Source organism: Zalophus californianus, chromosome 10 (assembly GCF_009762305.2).
Source record: "Zalophus californianus isolate mZalCal1 chromosome 10, mZalCal1.pri.v2, whole genome shotgun sequence".
NCBI lineage: Eukaryota > Metazoa > Chordata > Mammalia > Carnivora > Otariidae > Zalophus > Zalophus californianus.
The window spans coordinates 50,180,985-50,200,197 of record NC_045604.1 but is presented as its reverse complement, the minus strand read 5'-3'; the positions used below and the strand labels follow the sequence as shown (position 1 = coordinate 50,200,197).

The window sequence follows — 19,213 nt, the reverse complement described above, 5'->3', positions numbered from 1 at the left end:
AGCTTGCTGTGGCATTCACAAGTTGTTATAATATTCCATGGTTTTTTTCTCTTGAAAGCTTGTGTTTTATCGTTGGCTACAAATGTTGTCAGTTATTTTCCAAGCTCACTTTGTTCATTTTCAAGAAAATGTCGGCCAAATTCCCAAGTCTGAATAAATACAGTGCGCTTGTTCTGTCAAGCAAAAATTGTGGTATACGACAGAAGCAGATAGTTGAGCTTGCAACTCAAACACTCACACATCAGCTTCTAGCAGAAGTTGTGTGTGTGCTTCCCATTCTGTCAGTTAGAATATTAAGAGAACAAGTGCTCCAGGGCCAAAATTTAGAAAATTAGTAATTGTGATTGCTTCATCTAGGATATCCCCAAGTAACACCGGATTTGTGGGACGACCTTTGAGTGTGGTGAAAAGCCAAAAGGCTACCAGTATGGTTTGGCATCACTGCATGAATTCCTGCTAAGACACCTGCAGCTTTTCCCACCACTGCTTTTGCATCAGTGCAAATAACAACTCAGTGAAAAAGACAAGTAAGATCTTAATATTATGAAAATAGTTTTTGCTTCAAAGAACCTGTGGAAGGGGTCTCATCATCCATGGAAAGGTTTGTGGGACACTTTAAGAACCACTGAGCTAAATGCCAAGGCTCCCCAGGAGTCAGCCTGGTGAAGGTCAGTGCAACGAAGCTCAATGTGTTTTCTCGAAATACATACTCCACGCCAAACAAGCAAGACTGTACTAGAAGCTGAGGATACTGAGATGATTAAGGAACTGTCTGCCTTTGGGGCTCCAGGTGGCTCAGTCAGTTAAGTGTCCAACTCTTCATTTTGGCTCAGGTCATGATCTCAGTGTTGTGGGATCAAGCCTTACATTGGGCTCCTCACTCTACAGGGAGCCTGCTTGGGATTCTCTCTCTCCTTCTCCCTCTGACCCTCCCCTAGCTTGCGTGTGTGTGCACACGCATGTGTGCTCTCTTTTTCTCTGAGGAATTTATGCTTTCATGGGATAGGCAATTGGTAAAGAAAATAATTTAAGATTTACAGAGTATTACTAGGGAAGTATACATGGAGTGCCAGGAGAACAGAGAAGGCAAAGAACCCTCAGAAGAGGAGGTTGTACCTAAGATGTATATGGAAGAACAAAAGGAATTGGTGGGGGGGGTGATAAAAGAGAGAATAATAGGTCAGCCTTCGTGATATATGAAGCAGAAGGGACTGAAGTGACTCAGAAATTTCCTCCTCACTCTTCCTCTCTCCATGCAGCTCCAGAATGGGCCAATTCGTTGAAGCTGAGCAGTTACTGCATCCCTCTTGGCACAGAGATTGAGCCAGGGATGGGCAGGCCTAAGTCAACTCATGCCAACGAATTGCGAGGAGTGGCTTGCAGGGGACTGCTGGAAGAGAGCAGCCTTCTTCCTCTTGTGCAAGCTCTCAGAAGCAATCCTTACTCATCCTCTGGACATACTTCATCTGAATGTGGTGCCTGCAACTGCTACTGCTATTTTACGACCCATCTAATGACGCACACCACACACAGAGGAGGCCAAAGCCATGAACTAAGGAGACACAAAGCCGGAGCCCTGATAACAGTAAGCCTGATTACCGCTTTCACTGACCTGAGCCAACAAATCCCCTTTATCATTGACTTCAGTTCAAGTTAAGTTTTCTCTTACTTATAATGGAAAAATTTCAAACTAACATGAGTCAATCTGACACAGTAGCAGACAGGGAGGAACCAAATCGTGGAGTACCTTTCATGTCTTGCTAAGAATCATGTACATTCTCCAGCAAGTCCTGGGAGTCAATATAGTATTATAAGCTGGAAAATAAAGCTTCTGAAGGTGCCACCAGCTGATATGATCTTTGTCTTTATGCTCCAGCCACACTGGCTTTCTTCCAGTTTTACAAGGTACCTTCCTACCTTTGCATTACCCAAGAAAAGGAGGAGACAACTTCGAGGAAGACCAGTGGTGGCAATGTAACAGTGAGATCATTAAGATGAGGACAGAAGAGCGTTCCCTGGATTTCACATGGTCCCTGGTGCAATGAAGCAGTCAGCAAGCAAAACGCCATTCTGAACAGGAAGAGACTGATCAGGTGCTCGCTAGGAGGATATGGTAGGAAGTGGGCAAGTTTTTTTAAGATAGGAGAGACATGACTATAAACTGAAGGGAGAGATCTAGGAAAAGGAATGGGCAAGACAAAGAAAAGATCTAGAAGAGAGGAATGATCAATACAGTGAGGCCCCAGAAGAGGCAGAATTCTTTGTTCTGCGAATATGGAACTGTCTTTTTTATTTCTCACTGCCTCCTGAGAACTTAGTATCATGACCAATACCTAGCAGTTGCTGAAAAAATATTGGCAGTTGGAAATGAGAAGTTAAGAATGAATGTGGAAGTATGTCTACAAGTTTGAGAGTTGGGGGTGTACAGAAATTATGCCTGATAATCAGCCTCAATTTTTAGATAAAGTATGAGGCAAGGTCTTATGCTACATGAAGAGATATAGAAATTAGATTGGGAGCTTAACTATCTACTAAAGATTTGAAATAGTTACTTAGGGGGAAGGAGAAGACAGGTTGCTCAAGGACAATAAAAAAATGATAAGCAATGTTTAGGGCCAAACAGAGATTAGAACTCAGATATTTATGGTACCACCAATCCAGACAAATGGGAAAATTTACATACAAACCTTGGCATTCAGTCTGGGGGTCAAAGTAAAGCAAGTGGATATGGGGCAATTGATCCAAATTTGGACATTTACTAGTAGATGATGTACAACAACAAGAAGCAATGAAATTGAGGATTCTAATAAAAAGGTACTACAGGAAAAGGAAGAGTTGCCAGAAGCATTCTAATAGACATGAGGAAAATAAAAGGATCAATGAAGGGGCACCTTCAGCTCAATCGCTGAAGTGTCTGCCTTTGGCTCAGGTCATGATCCCAGGGTCCTGGGATTGAGCCCCGCGTCGGGCTCCCTGCTCAACAGAGAGTCTGCTTCTCCTTCTCCCTCTGCCCCTCCCCCCTGCTCATTCTCTCTCTCTCTCTCTCTCTCAATCTCAAATAAGTAAAATCTTTTTTAAAAAGGGATCAATGAAAATAAATAAATAAATAAATAAAATAAAAAGGGATCAATGAAATGGTGAATTTCAAGGGTCATACATCAGTCAGAGTGTAAGGAAGAGCAGGAAAGAGCTGTAAAGAACAATCTGTGGGGGACTCCTGGGTGGCTCAGTCGGTTAAGCGGCTGCCTTCGGCCCGGGTCATGATCCCAGGGTCCTGGGATCAAGTCCCACATCGGGCTCCTTGCTCAGCAGGGAGCCTGCTTCTCCTTCTCTCTCCCTCTGCTTGTGCTCTCTCTGTCAAATAAATAAAATCTTTTAAAAAAAAAAAAAAAGAACAATCTGTGGTATGAGCAGACCAGTTTCAGAGCTGGAGGACTTTCAGGGATGCGGGGTTGTGACCACAGTTACCAGTGAATGAAATGGGGTTTTGAAGGTCAATGATGTGCTGGGAAGCAAGGAATTTATAAAGTAAGAAATGGGATATACAGTCTACATCAGAATTTGTAAACAGTGACATGTAGGCTGCTTGCCTATTTGTGAGAAAATGAAGTTTTATTGGAACAGCCACACCCATTCATTTTCGTATTGTCTATATAAATATATAGTTAGGTAGCTGCAACAGAGACCATATGTCCAGAAAAGCCTAAAATATTTGCTATGTGGGCCTTTAAGAATAGGTTTTTTGACCAATATCTACATAGTTCAAGAAATGTGCTTGAGTGAAGGCAGGAGATGAGACAGAGAAAAAAACAGAGGAGCAGTACCAAGAATAAGAAGGAGGGGCAGAAGGTGACAAAATTGAAGATGTGTAGTTCCAAAAAGGAGGTGTCTTCTGGAAGGAGAGTAGAACTGTATGGGTCTAGAAGGATGGCTCTTAACTTTTTTGAAGTTCCTGTGACAGAGACTGCTCTTTTTCCCAAAAATCTATCCTCTCTTTCTTTCTTTAAAGATTTATTTATTGAGGGAGCCTGGGTGGCTCAGTTGGTTAAGCGACTGCCTTCGGCTCAGGTCATGATCCTGGAGTCCCGGGATCGAGTCCCACATCAGGCTCCCTGCTCAGCAGGGAGTCTGCTTCTCCCTCTGACCCTCTTCCCTCTCGTGCTCTCTATCTCTCATTCTCTCTCTCTCAAATCAATAAATAAAATCTTTAAAAAATATATTTATTTATTGATTTGAGAGAGAGAGAGAAAGAGGGAGCAAGAGAAAGTGTATGAGCAGGGAGGAGGGAGAGAAAGAATCCTCAAGCAGACTCCCCGCTGAGCACGGAGCCTGATGCAGAGCTCGATCCCAGGACTCTGAGATCATGACCTGAGCTGAAACCAAGAGTCAAGACATAACTGAGCCACCCAGACTCTCCAAATCCTCTCTTTCTGCCTAGAATTTAAGTTGAGCCCACACGGCCACCCAGCTAAGACTGAAGTTCCCAGCATCATTTGCCTGGACTTAGGGCATGTGACAAAGTTCTCTCCAAAGCCATGAGAGTAGATGAGATATGTGCAATATTTATCTCACTGTCTTAAATAAAAAGAATATCGTAACCCTGTACTTCTGCCCTTCTCTTTCCTGTAAGTAGAAACACATGCTGGTCAACCTGCTGGTCCAGGCAGGAGAGGATGAAAACCGGGGGGGGGGGGGGGGGGGGGGGGGAGGGGGAAGCAGCAGAGCAGCAAGAGAGAAGGACGCTGGTTTCTGAAGAAGTGAGTGGAATGGAGCTGCCCTTCCAAACTGAACCCCTCACCTTGGAACTGTTGTCTAAGAGAGAATAAATTTTTCTTCCTTAAGTTATTTGTAAAGGTCTCATTGTTCCAGAGGATTAACCTTTTTCCTACTTACAGTATCCCTTTAAAAATCCGATTAAGCTATGGACTCTCTTTCCAGGAAATTGCACTTACACACAAATTTTATACTTAATGGACTTGGGAGCCCATTCATGATGCTGAGGCTAAGAACACTTGGTATGGAAGCATCAGTGAAGAAAAGAGGGAATGGCCACCCCTCTTATGTGCTTAGAGAACATATGAGAAAGTGTTCAGAGGACACTTCTCAATAAAGTAGCCCACTTTTTGCCACTGCACCCTTTCAGACTATATTCTGATTATTACTAGACTGAAAAGAGCCATCCAGAGGACACTGGGAAACATAGGAAAGGGGACATGGGAAAGAGAATCAAGGCACAGGACGAGATTATAATGGGGAAAAATGAGTGAATTTTAATTTCCAAAATTTAGGGGGAAAGTTAGATATACAGGGAGAACAGGACAATGTGAAGTCATCAGTCAAGGTCACTAGATATGCCCAGACTTGCACTGCACATCTCCAGATGATGCTATATGTATACAAGTTTTATTGGGAATGCTGCCTCATGGAGCTATGTGGTGTGGCATAGTCACTGAAAGTATCCCCTCACTATTTAGAGTTACAAAAGCCACCAAGAAACTGGCAACCGTGAAAGAGTCTCCCTGGATATTTCTATGGTTTATATTCTTAGTTTCATGCTCCCTTAACTGAAGGCTGTCAACTTTTGACAAAGGTCCCAAAGACGGTGCTTAAATATTTTTATACTGCATTTCCGCTCACCCATTTTGGTTTTTACACTTTCTACTTCCTGTTCCCTTCTGATGGAGCTCATAACTTCTCTTAAAAACTGAGAACTCTTATGGTTACCAGATTAAATCCCACCATCCTTTAATCTCAACTTAGAATATTTTCTCTGGAAAGAATTTCCTATTATCCTATCTTATTTAGTAGTTCATTATTGACTAACAAAGTAATTAATTAGTTCTTAACTCAGTCATTACATTTACCACACTGTGTAGGACAGTGGTTATGGCTATAGGTTTTGTAGATCATTTCAATGCTATATAAATTACTCTACAGAAAAAGAAAGAAAACTTAAAACTTACTTTATAAAGTAAATGTAAAATTGATAACAAATCCTGCCAAAGATTAGACACACAGAGAAAGAAAATCTGAGGCTAACTTTACTTAGGAATATGGATGTAAAATATCCTTAATAAAATATTAGCAAACAGAATCCAGCAACACATTAAAGGAATAATTCACTAGATACCAAGTGAGGGTTGTTTCATGAACGCAAGGAGAGTTCAATATTAGAATTTATATAATTTATCCTTTTAATAAATCTAAGGAGAAAAATCACATGATTATAGACACTAAAAAATTTTAATATTTTAAGAAATTCATTCTTGATGGGGTGCCTGGGTGGCTCAATCGGTTAAGTGTTGGCCTCTTGGTTTAGGCTCAGGTCATGCTCTAGGGGTCAGGAGATTGAGCTGTTGGGCTCCATGCTTGGCACAAAGTCTGCTTGAGATTTTTTCCACTTCCCTATCCCTCCCCCTTTGCTCCTCCCTGTTGGTATGTGTGCACATGCTCTCTCTCTCTCTCTCTCAAATAAATAAATAAATAAATAAATAAATAAATAAATAAATAAATAAAATCTTTTAAAAAGTCATTCTAGATAAAGAAAGAAACACTCAATTCTTCCTTTTTTGTTTTTTAAGATTTTATTCCTTTATTTGACAAAGAGATAGAGCCAGAGAGTACAAGCCGGGTGAATGGCAGAGGGAGAAGGAGAAGCAGGCTCCCCACTGAGCAGGGATCCCAATGTGGGACTCGATCCCCAGCCCCCAGGATCGTGACCTGAGCCAAAGGCAGACAGCCCAAACCGACTCAGCCACCCAGGCGCCCCTCAATTCTTCCTTAACATGATAATGTTTATCAATCTGAACACAAAGCAATTATCAAAATGGCAAGACAGTAGTGTTGCTCCATTAAAGTCAGGAAAAGACAAGAAATCACATTATCACATTTTTACCTGACATTGTACTGTAGTTACTACCAGTGTAATTAAACAGGAAAATAAAATCAAAGAAATAAAAATTTGAAGGGACAATATAAATAATCAATATTTGCCTATGATATGTCTGCATAACTAAAATATCCAAGAAAACCAACTGAAACACAGCTAGAGCTAAAGAATTTAGTAAGGTAGTGGCAGCTGAAAATTAACACATGAATATCAAGGTCTTTGATATACACAAACTATAATCATTTAGGACATATGTACATACATATAAAAATATATATGCTATATATGTGCATATAAAATACTCCTTTTACAAAAGGACAGAAAGACAAAATACCTAGAAGTAAATCCAGCAAGAAATGTACAAAAACTTTATGAAGAAAAAGAACCTTTAAAACTGTACTGAAGGGCAGACCAGAAGCCTAAACAAACACAAACACACCAAGTTCTTAAGTAGAAAAACTCAACATCAAATGGATTTAATTCTCCCTAAGTTAATTAAAAATTTTAACAAGATTTTAAACAAAGATACCTAGGTTTCGTTGTTTCTTTTTTGTTTTTTTGTTTGTTTTTTTAAGAACTGGACAAGCTTCTTTGAAAGTCTATATGAAAAAAAATGACTAGGAGAACTCTGAAAAGGAACAGTAGCAGACGGTGACGAGTCCTACCGAACATTTAAGCATACTACAACATAGAGCAGAGCTTCAATAATTAAAGCAATGTGGATAGGCACAAGAATATATATATATACACACACACACACACACACACACACATATATATGTATATATGTGTATATATATTTATATATATATATAAATATCCTTTTATAATCTTAAAGTGAGGAAGAACTTTCCAACTGAGACATATATATACATATATATATATACACACACACATATATATATATATGTATATATATGGCACTAGAACAGAAGTTCTGATAGACCTAAATGTATTAAAGAACTCAGTATGTGATAAAGATGACACCTCTAACCAAAGGGGAAATCACAAACTATTTAATAAATGGCACTGAGACATCTGAGTAACCATCTGGAGAGCTAAAGTTGATACTTCCTACAGTACATCTGGATAAGGTTATATCTCACAGAATATGTCAGAATATTCAAAATATATCAAATATTTAAATGCAAAGAATGAAACCATTAGACTATAAGAAGAGAGAATGATGAATCCTTTTATAATCTTAAAGTGAGGAAGAACTTTCCAACTGAGACTTAAGGTATGGAAGCCAAAAATAAATACTAACTTCCAGAAAGTTCCAAAGCTTTTGGAAAACCAACCAACTACACAAAAACATGGGCAAAATCAAGACACATATAGTAATCTGGGGGGAAAATTTATTTGTAACTCCTATTACAGTCAAAGGGATAATCTCCTTAGTATTTAAAGTGCTTCTGAAAATATGAAATAACAATGAGATATCACTTCACACTTAGAAAACTGACAAATATGAGAACACTGAATAAAGATAAGTGTTGGTGGGGATATTGGGGTATAGTAACCTTCAAATACTACTGATGAGTATGCAGACTAGTACAGCCATTCTGAGCACAATTTGACAGTATTAGTCAAAATAAATATAGATAATCTTTGTGAAGCAACAATTCCACTCCTGTTTATATCCCAGAGAAATTTTAACAACAGTCCCCAAGGAAATACGCACAAAGATGATAATTGCAGCATTATTTATAGTGATGAGGAGCTGGAGGTGACCTGGTATCCATCACTGAAAAGATTGGTAAATGTGGTAGACACCGATCACGGAGCGTTCTGCAGCAATAAGAACCAATGGGCTACACCTGTACTACCCAATAAACCTTTCTGCAACAATGATGGAAATGTTAGACATATGACTATTCAATATGGCAGCCACCAGCCACATGAGGTTACTTAAATGCAAATTAGTTAAATTTTTTTTAAAGTAAAAAAATCAGCTCTTCATTTGCATTTCAAGTGCTGAAGAGTCACATGGGGCTAGGGCCTACCATACTGCATAAGGCAGAAGTAGAACATTATCATTATTACAGAAAGCTCAGTTGGACAGTGTTGGGCTTTACTGTACCTAGTAACATGAGTAGCTCTTAAAAATATAGTGCTGACTGAAAAGAGGAAGAATCAGTATGCTGTATTGTATCACCATTTAGTTAAGTTAAAAATACATGAACACAAAACTATTCATGTTTTGCAAGAATACATACCCCCTAAAAAAGATAAACATTAGGGAAATTAGAGTGCTTGCCTATGGGGAAGGGTAGGTGGGAATCAGGAGTAGCGGTAAAGAGAAACAAACAGCCAAATACATGAACCATTGGAAGGAGGAGGGTTTTCATAGGGCTATGATAAAATGTATTGTGTATTGAGGAGTATGATTAACTCAAACCTCTGCACTGAAATTACATAAACAAAACAAAAAGAGAGTACACAAAAACCCATATGCTACTATTTATGGCACTTTTATTCATAATGGCCAAAAACTGGAAGAAAACCAAATGTTCTTCAACAGGTGAATGGATAAACTGTGGTATACTCATACAATGGAATATTATTCAGCAATAAAAATGAATGAGCTATCAAGCCACAAAAAAAAAGTAAGAGATATGGATGAATCTTAAATGCATAATGCTAGGTGAAAAGAGGCGAAGTCTGAAAAGGGTACATACTTGTATGATGCTAATTATATAACATTCTAAAAAAGGCAGAACTATGGCCACGGTAGAGATCTACGGTTGCCAGAGTCTGGACGTAATGAGGCAAAGGGTAAATAGGGGAAGGGCAAGGGATTTTGTAGGGCAGTAAAACTATTCTGCATGATTCTATAATTGTAGATATTTGACACTATGCATTTCATTTGTTAAAAACCCACAGAACTTTTGAACACAAAGAGCCAATCTTAATGTGTGCAAATTAAAAGAAAAATCATTTAGGAGGCTGGGTGATCCTAGGATGGAATGCAGAATGAGACAAAATACTAACTGTATCAAAGATACAAAAATACTAACTGTATCAAAATACTAACTGGTTGGTCTTTTAACACTAAAGACAAAAGATGCTGTATGTAAGAACGGTACTCTTACTATCAAGTTTTTCCCCACTGGGGTATGGGTAAGCAATTCTGATACCGTTATACATGTATAGCGGAATTGAACAATTAAATAAGTGTATGGAAGATAGTGAGAACCAGATTTCTCACTGCTGGACGGGGTGAACAAAGGAAGGAGGTTAGAATGATCCATGGATTAGATAATGAATTAGCTCACAATAATTAGATAATGGATTGGAGCTAGATACATCAGCATGAACTCATGCTTAGCTTAATAAGATACAGATGGCTACTTATAGAAATATTTATAGATATGGATGTACCTATGAGTTCGTATACACACATGTATTTCCTTGCTCTGTCAGCTGAGAAACCCTAGAAGCAACAACACCCCAGTATAAATAAATATGCACAGTGCCTAGATCTGGGTTTCTAATACCATTCTCCAGTGAAAAGAATCAGGGCTAATCAGAGAAAGAGCTGATTCTAGAACTCTGGGGGCATGGTGGGTAGGCAATATACAAAATGAGCTGGAGCAGGAAGTGACAGAAAGTAACAAAATGTGCAAAAAACAAAAACAAAACAAACACCCACATTGATGAGGGTATGTCAAAGGGACACAGAAGCCAACTGAAAGAGCTCCCCATTAGCCAAAGCTGGAACCATTTCAGCAATAAAATCAATAAAGTAGTACTGGATTATAACCCGAAGTATAAAATAAGTATTTGGGAGTCCATATGATATAAATAAATGATTAAATAAATACATTAATAAGAGATAAGAGACAACTGTCTCATGTACAATGATTCAAAATAATTTATGTGGATACTCCACTCTCTAAATGGTAGACCATAACACCCTGTCTTCTTAGTATAGACTATACATACTGACTTCCTTCAAAGATTACAGCATGGAAAGGGAAAAAGAGAGTAACTTATGGTGGAAAATCTGACAAATTCTACCTCAGCCAGGTGATCAGGATGAACAGCAACAATGCTAAGTCATATTGACCAAATGTGCCCTTGACATGTGATGAAAATTCATTCCTCCCCCAAACTCAGAGCCCCAATCTCATCATGAGGAAAACAAACAAATTCCAGTTGAGGGACATCCTGCAAAATACCTGACCAATACTTCTCATAAACTGTTGAGGTCATCAAGAACAAGGCCAAAAAACTACCATAACCAAGAGGAGTCTAAGGAGACTTGATGACTCAGTGTAACATCTAAGGAAATCTAAATAAAGGATGGACTTTAGTTAATTGTAATATATCAATATTGGTTCTTTAATTGTAATAAATGTATCATACCAACATAAGATGTTAGTAACAGGAGAAAATAGGTGTGGGGTATGAGAACGCTGTACATTTTGCAATTTTTCTGTAAATCTAAAACTGTTATAAAAAAACTAAATTTATTTAAAAAAAGAAAAGAAGAAAAACAAAAATGAAATACAGCCAGAATGTCAGAAGCCCCTCTTCCTTCCCTCCCCCTTCCATTATCTTCCCTTTCCACCAGAGGTAACACCCATCCTTTATTTTGTGTTGTTTCTTTGCTTTTCATAAAAAATTTACATCTTTACATATCCTCAAACAATGTGTTGTTATTTTGAATTTTATATAAATGAAACTGTGCTGTATGTATTTTTCAGCTAGTTGTTTGTCTTCACTTAACATTACCATTGTGATGTGTATCCATGTTGGTATACGTGGCTGTAATTCATTGATTCTCATGGCTGGATAACATTCCAGGGGATGACTGTAACATCTCCTATACTTCTAGCTTCCTGTTAATGGACATTGGGTTGTTTCCAAGTTTTGCTATGACTAACACTGCTACTACAAATATTCACATGCATTGTAAAAATTAGTGAAGGGAAACCTCACCAAAGTGGAAGCAGGGAGGCTAGAAGGGGGAGCCCTACCATTCAATGTCAATCACAGGGAGAATTGTCAGTTACAAACCCCAACAGAAGAATCATCCCTAGGAAGGAATGATCAATTACAGGACCCAGGAAAAGATGCACACTGAATCTTCTACAAGAAGTCAACTAGCCCTGCAACTCAGCTGATGACAAATTATCATCACCCTGAATTCTTGCTTTTTTCCAATGGACTTTTATTCAAAACAACCTCTCCCAACTTCTTCCTTCTTCTCTATAAAATAACATCCCCCTCCTTCGTTTGTTAGACTTGCCTATGGTTTTGCCAGAGTTTGTACGTCCTCAACTGCAATTCTCTGCCCTCCCCAAATAAACCCATTTTTGCTGGTAAAATACCTTCTGTTTTTAAGGTTAACAATATGCATATAAAAATTTCTGTGTACTAAATCCCTAAAAGGGGAATCACTGGGTTGTGAGGCATGCATGTTGTCAACTTTACTGTGTAATACCAAACTGCTTTATAAAAGTCTCACATCAATTTGGATTACCACCGGCATCAATTTAATTTGTACAAATTGTGTTGGAAACCCAGGAATCGATAGAGGCACTTCATTTTGTTTTCTCAAAGTTTTAAATTATATGTGATTAAAAAATAAAATAATAACTATTACACATTTATAATAAAAAAATGATGATAGATGCCAAATTGTGGTACATTAGAAATTACCATAGGCTTTAACTTGTCCTGAGAGATTAACTCGCTCAAAATAGAGCTTGTTCTGCCATCTGTGTGCATATATTTGAACTTGGTGTAAAAGTGGAGAATATAGACTCAGCATGTTCCTGCTGAAAGGATGCCAAGTTCTGTTCCCATAAACTGGCCTTAATCTGAGAAACTACTAGCCTTTTGGGTTTAATTACATTCCTAAAAAACCATATACATATATATATATATATATATATACATATATATATACACACACACACAAACACACACACATATATATGTGTATATATATATATTTTCCATAAAACACATATGTATGTGTGTATATATATATATATTTTCCATAAAACAAGACCCCAATCCTTGCTCCACAAAGAAAAATAAAGAAATTAAGCTTGTATTTTATTTTTCCTTCAAAAACTTCAATGACTTGAATTCAAACCTATCACTATATTTAGAAGAGCATTTGAAGTGTTGTAAAATTCATCACTCTTGCATTCAAAATGACTTTGATGTAAAAATCTACATTTCTATAGACAAACAGTAAATAATAAACCTCTCAATACTATAAATTAGTGCATTCTGCTACTATGAGTCGTGTAAGCATAGAAGACCCTACTCTAAGATTGCTGCCACTCATCCTCTGTGTCTTGGATGGGCTGCCACTCTATGCAAAACTGTTTACTGTTAACCTAAGCAGCTCACCATAGCAGAGAGTAAAAGGAAGGAAAAGAAACAAATTTTAAAGTTTCTTCTCAAATGGGGAGATGGAGAGAGACTTGTGAAAAAATTTAGGGCTGTTTCGTATTAGGCAAAAGCTCACCTTTTGTAGAAAGGTAGAAAATTATGCCCAGTATTAATTACACTAGAAGCCAATTAAAAAATTCAGAAAATGCTGTTCAAGAAGCTCCACTGGGTTCTGACAGTGGATTCTAAGCACAAGGCCACTGAATACAAAAGGCAGTGGCCTTGGACAAGGAGCTAAAACCACAGCATCTTCTAGATGGCTCCATTTAACAGCGGAGTCTTCTTCTGGGACTCCCACTTTGCATTTCTGTGGGGTCTCTCTAAGAAGAGCCCTGGACATGTATCCCACATTGTTCACCATGACTGTGGGTGCCATAACACACCAAGGAACATGGCTATCCACATCTGGACGCTATAAATAAGAATTCCCCAATTCTGCTTAGGTAAGAACACCTACTCAGGCAAATATTTCTTGATGAAGTTCACTCTCTTCTGCATTAAAGCCTTGTGTGAGAAATCACTCAATGGGCAAGGATATCCAAAAGGTATTTACATAGAAATCATAAACGATTCTTCTGTACAAACTAGGTTAGTGTACTTTCCCTATTCTAACCATTGCCAGGGCTTCTTTCATAGAACCATGAAAAAGAATGGATTTTAAACAATTTCAAGGCATAAAATAGTAATGACGAGAAAGGTTTAAATGTTACATTGACCTGAGTTCGAGCGACGGATCCATCAATTATTAGCTATGGGATCCTGAGTAAATTATTTAACCTCTCTGATCCTACTTTTTTCCACTGCTGGAATAAGTGGAAAGCCAGGAAGGAGTTGACCCTAGATCGGTCTTCAAAGCCTTTTCTTTTAACCACCACACTGGACTGCTCCAGAAGGTTTAAACACCACCTTGCATGTGGGAACTCACTACATCTCTGCAGGCTGATTGATTTATCTTCAGGAGCACCTTCTTCAATCAAAAGCCACGACAGCTAAAACTAAACACCCCGGCTCAAGAGAAACAGCTTCCTTCACTGAGTTTTACACATGCACAAGCTCCAGAGTTGGGTCTGAAACAGAGGAGCATCCCTTTCAAATAGTAGTGAATCTGATAAATCTGTTCTGTTCACAGCCCAGGAAACCACACTTCAATGCAGAAGCTACATTTCAGGTTAACCAATTGTCTCAAAATCAAATACGCCTCTAAAGCAAGAATGTCTACTATTTTGAAAACTGAGATACAAAGTTTTAGTTGAGATATGAAATTTTCATTGGCAAATTAGGAAACCTTTTATATTCTCCTGAGAGGGGAATAAAGCCTTTTAATAAAGGAAAATTCCAAAGTGAAACATTGCTAAGAGAGTCTGTTCAAAATAGGGTGGGGAGGACATTGAGGAAGCAGGGCCTATGCACTTCTGTTTCAATTCTCCAGAACAGCCATGAACTTTTGATCTCATCAATTGTGACTTGTCAATTGCAATTCCACCACCTCCTGGAACATATCCTTCTACTTTGGACTGAAATCCAATGTAACACCTGTTAGCTAAATAGCCAATCCTGTAGTCTCCAGTTTAACTCTGTCAGCACCAATCGTAATTCTTTCAGAATAAGTTCTCTAACCTTGTGGGTTTTGCTTTTATAAACCTGTACCCTCTGCTTGCAATTTGAGATGATTTTCTTTTTCCATGGACCCTGTGCCTCCTGGATTGCAATCCCTAAGACCCCCCTGCCCAAAAAACACCTGTGGTTGCTTTTATAGCCTCTTCTTTTTGGTCCCCAGATCTACGAATTTAAATATCTTAAATTAGACATTGCCATTACTTTGGGATATTGTAGTGTTTTGCAACACTTCTGAAAGCAGGTTTAGATTATCCAGCTTAGAGTTGTCAGAGAAATACCATAAAGAAAGGGGAAGTATGACAATCTCGAGATGGCAGGCCTTGACTGAAAACATTCAAATTCAAAACATTTTAAAACTACATGTAGCCAAAGAAAGCACAACTGAAAGTCTCATATGGCCCTTACACACAATTTGCAAACTCACTGAAGAGGACAGAAGATACCACCACTCCCTCCACCACCCTGCAGGATTATCCTACAAGCAAACCTGCCAGGACTGATGGCTGAGGTCTGGGAGTCAGGCTTCATGGCTTTCTATGTCAGGTCAGCCCTCCACTGCCTGGCTTCTAAGTAGAGAACAATGCTCCACTCTACAGAGCCAGGCACCGTCCTGACCGCTCTTCTACCACGAGGCCGATCTCTGTACTGCTCCATATGCACGGCACGCCATCACATACTCACTCTCACCACCACCGATTGCTTATCTTTGTTCCGTGATTTCAAATGGCTTCACCTTACCTAGGCCACACCAAAGCGAATCCATCTTTAATTCCATTCATTTGTGTTTTGATTTTTTTAAATCCACACAAAGAGCACAGGAGTGGGATAAACTTCTCTGTTTTGGGAGGAGAGGGAAGGCTTCATAGAGACGTGATAGGTGTGCAGGGTTTAGGAGGAAGAATAGATGGCTGCCAAGTGGAGAAGAGGAAAAGAGCATTCTAGGTGGAGGGAACAGTATGTGCAATGTCTTGAAAGAATCCTGAAAGGCTACAGCAGGCTTGCAGGGATATGAGGCTGGAGAAGTTGGCTGTAGTCAGAAGGATAAAACCCCTGTTTGCCTCACTGAAGTTAGGGGACTTGATCCTAGAGACAAAAGGAAACCATAGGACCTGATTTGGGTCAAGGGCCCTAGTCAAGCCCATGTCATCTATGGAGTCTATTCTTGCTATGCAAATTGTTCCTTCCTTCCTCAACATTCCTACACCCCTTACCACCCATATCACACACTCAAGCGTTATTACTTACAACTCCTCCAAATATTTCAGTCTGTGTTTCCACTGACTAGAGAGAACCCGAGGGCAGGGGCCTTTAATTTTTCTAACTTCTCTATCCTAAGAGTGCCTATGAGTGCTGAGCAAGTAAATGGTCAATAACTTCCCACGACTGGTGGATTCATATTCCTCCTGGGGATGGCTTCAGCAAACTAAGTTCCAGAGATAAGAGTAGGGAAAGTTCTAAACCAAAGTCACTACATCCCTTACTACTGACCACGAGAGACAGAATCCACGATCACAAAACTTAACTTAGAGAACAACTATATATACACTTGAGTCTACCCTCCATGAACTTGGACTGTCCCTTTCTGCCTACTTCTGCTTCCCCACCCAAGCTGATAGTGACCCCTATTCCCCCTGGGAATACTGGGTCTGAACATGCCCCCATTGAGGGGGGAGGTGGCAAGGACACAATCAATGCATTTAGGAAATGCATCTGGCCCTGAAGTGAGAGTGTGTTTGTTCCTGTATGTAAATGCCAAGTTGCAGGAGGTTACCATAGCAACTCCAGCAGGGTGCTGCAGTGGGCAGCTTTGCACAGAGGTGCAGAAACCCCATTCTTTAACATCTGGTCTTTTGCTGTGCACATTGGATCCTAGCAGGCACATCATGGCTTCAGGCCCCGGCTTTGGGATGCTGCAAGAAAGGAAGTGGGATTTTGAAGACCTGCTAGGCTCATTGCCCTTTTTCTCATGCACCACACACAGCCTTCCTCATGCACAGTAAACACAACGTGTAGAGCCCCAAACAGGCTCTTCAGAAACATGTAATTCCCAAACTCCTTCTTGTATATTATGATGAACAGATTGTACTTGCACATCAGCGTGACGTCCATGCAAAATTTGCATCCACTGAATAACCCAGCAATTGTACATTTTAATGAGCCACATATCCACAGTGTCCCCATTCCCAGCCAGCCCCCAGTTTTATTATGTTATTGGTATGATTTTAATGCAAAAATAAGTAATGCCATCAAGTGTGTAGGCTGGACTTAACAGGGTCAACTAAGCCGCACTCCAGGAATTGCAAACCAACTTTTCAAAGGACCAGGCAATTTTTGAAATCGCTTTTCCGTAGGGATCAGAGAGTAAGGGTTTACTCACCCACTTCTTAATGTTTGCAATGTGAAGAGATCTCTTGTGAATAAAGAGCACCAGGGAGGTGTTATAGGACATTCCACATGTGGCTCTACCCTATGTATGGCCATCAGGAAGCCATGTTCCTACAAAGTGAACTCCAGTTGGTAGGACATTAAGTAGATGAAACGTTTGCCTCCTGGATAGTTTCATTGTTTGTCAGTTTTTGGATCTAGAGAGTAACTATGAATTGGGTTATCTTTGAATTCTCTCATGGGCAAAATAAGGATGATGTACAGCATCACTACAGAAATGGATTGCATGGTGGGCGCACACAGCAGAGAGAGAGAGACATCTGCACAGGGAAAAGTGAGGGAAATTTTGGTTAACGAAGTCACATGAACCTGTCCTGCTTTGCAAGAGGCTGGAGCAGGACCACAGTATCTTTGCAGCCTGGCAGTGAGAAAAGAGAGGTGGATTAGAAGGTTCCAGGATCTGAAAGAGTTTCGTGGCCTAAGAAAATGAGTAGAGGGGTACTGAGAGAGAAATGTAAACAAACAAAAGGAACGGAAGGGGAGCCTCTTAGCCAGGGAGACCATTCTGTGTGCAGGAATGCCTTTGCCTACCTAAGGTAGCGTTGGGAACAAAGAAGATACCAACAGGAACAGACTACAGTAGGATGCTTTCTTTATCCAAGGCATCTTGATGTGACCTGGGCAGTGGAGGTGGCTGGTTGAGGACATTGTTGCATGTAAGTGTGAAGGTGGGATGGACACCAAGAGGAGAGAAAACTTGAGTGTTGTGACTAAGTGCCAGTCACCTGGTGAGAGATACAGAGCCCTCTCCAAGAGTGCGGGCTAGAGATCCAGCCGGTACAATGTGGCCTGCACATGCCTGCCACGGGGAGGGCGGGATACCTGTTTCCAACTCCCCCAGGAAATGCTGTGGGAGTGGGTGTCCAGGGGGTGTGAAGCAAAGAACGGGGCATGTGGCCAGGGAGTGGGGAGAAGGGCTTATGGGAGTTGAGCTGGTCTCAGACAAGTGTTCTGTCAATGTGCTCCTGAAGGAAAGCGGAGAGGTCACGGCCAGGAAAGGTTTCAGAGAGCCTCCTGCAACCTGCTCCTGTGGGGCAGGGCGGCTGGGAGGTCGAGGGCCCATCATCCATGTCGGATGTGGGGAGAAGTCGGGGGCACCGAGGCGCTGGCCGGCAGGTGGGTGTGGAGGGAGGGCTGGGCGTGGGGCGGATCCTGGGCGACAGGAGTGGGGGAAGGGAGGTCGGCGGCGAGTGGGTGTGTGGAGCGAGCTGGGGTGGGGGGTGGGGGCGCCAGGCCGCCTCGACCTCCCCCGGGACTCACCCAGCACGAAGTAGGGCAGCTCCGTGTTTTCCAGGTCGTCCACCACGACCATTTCTCCCGGGAAGTCGTTGCGCACCGAGAAGAGGAGCTTGGGCTCGGAGGCCGAGGGGCTGTGCATGATGCTCAGGTCGTTCTCGCGCAGGAAGGGCAGCGCCGACACCGTGATGCTCTTGAGCTTGCACTCCAGCTCCTTGGATGGGTCCACGTCGCCGGCGGCCGTGGCCAGCACCGCCGCCGGCCCCCAGCAGCAGGCGAGCAGGGCGCAGAGCCCGGCTAAAGCCATCTTGAGCCCCAGCCGCCTTCCTCCGGCGCCGCGGAGGTGGGGGAGGCGGCGAGCAGGCGGGAGCGAGCGAGCGCGGGAGGCGGGGGAGGCTGCGGAGGGACGTGGAGCCGGGAGAGCCCCGCTCCGAGGAGCCAGACGCCGCGCGCAGTGCGCGGGGCTTGCGCGCTGCTTCCCGGAGCGCCCGCGTTCTTTGTTCCTCGCAGCTGCTTCGCTGGGGAAAGGAAGGCGGGGAAGGAGGAGAGAAGGGAAGGAAGGACGTCGGAGGAGAGAGGAAGGGAGCTGAGGATTCTAGGGAATCGGGT

General features: G+C 41.2%; 1 protein-coding gene across 1 annotated transcript in view; it reads right to left on the bottom strand.

Moving 5' to 3' along the window:
* The window catches only part of ASTN1 (astrotactin 1), a 306,052-nt gene extending 286,839 nt beyond the window's left edge, over window positions 1-19,213 (bottom strand). The window contains exon 1 of the mRNA XM_027613431.2: window positions 18,629-19,213. Within this exon, the coding sequence (XP_027469232.1) occupies window positions 18,629-18,911 (283 nt within the window). The 5' untranslated portion in view covers window positions 18,912-19,213. The remainder of the gene's footprint in view (window positions 1-18,628) is intronic.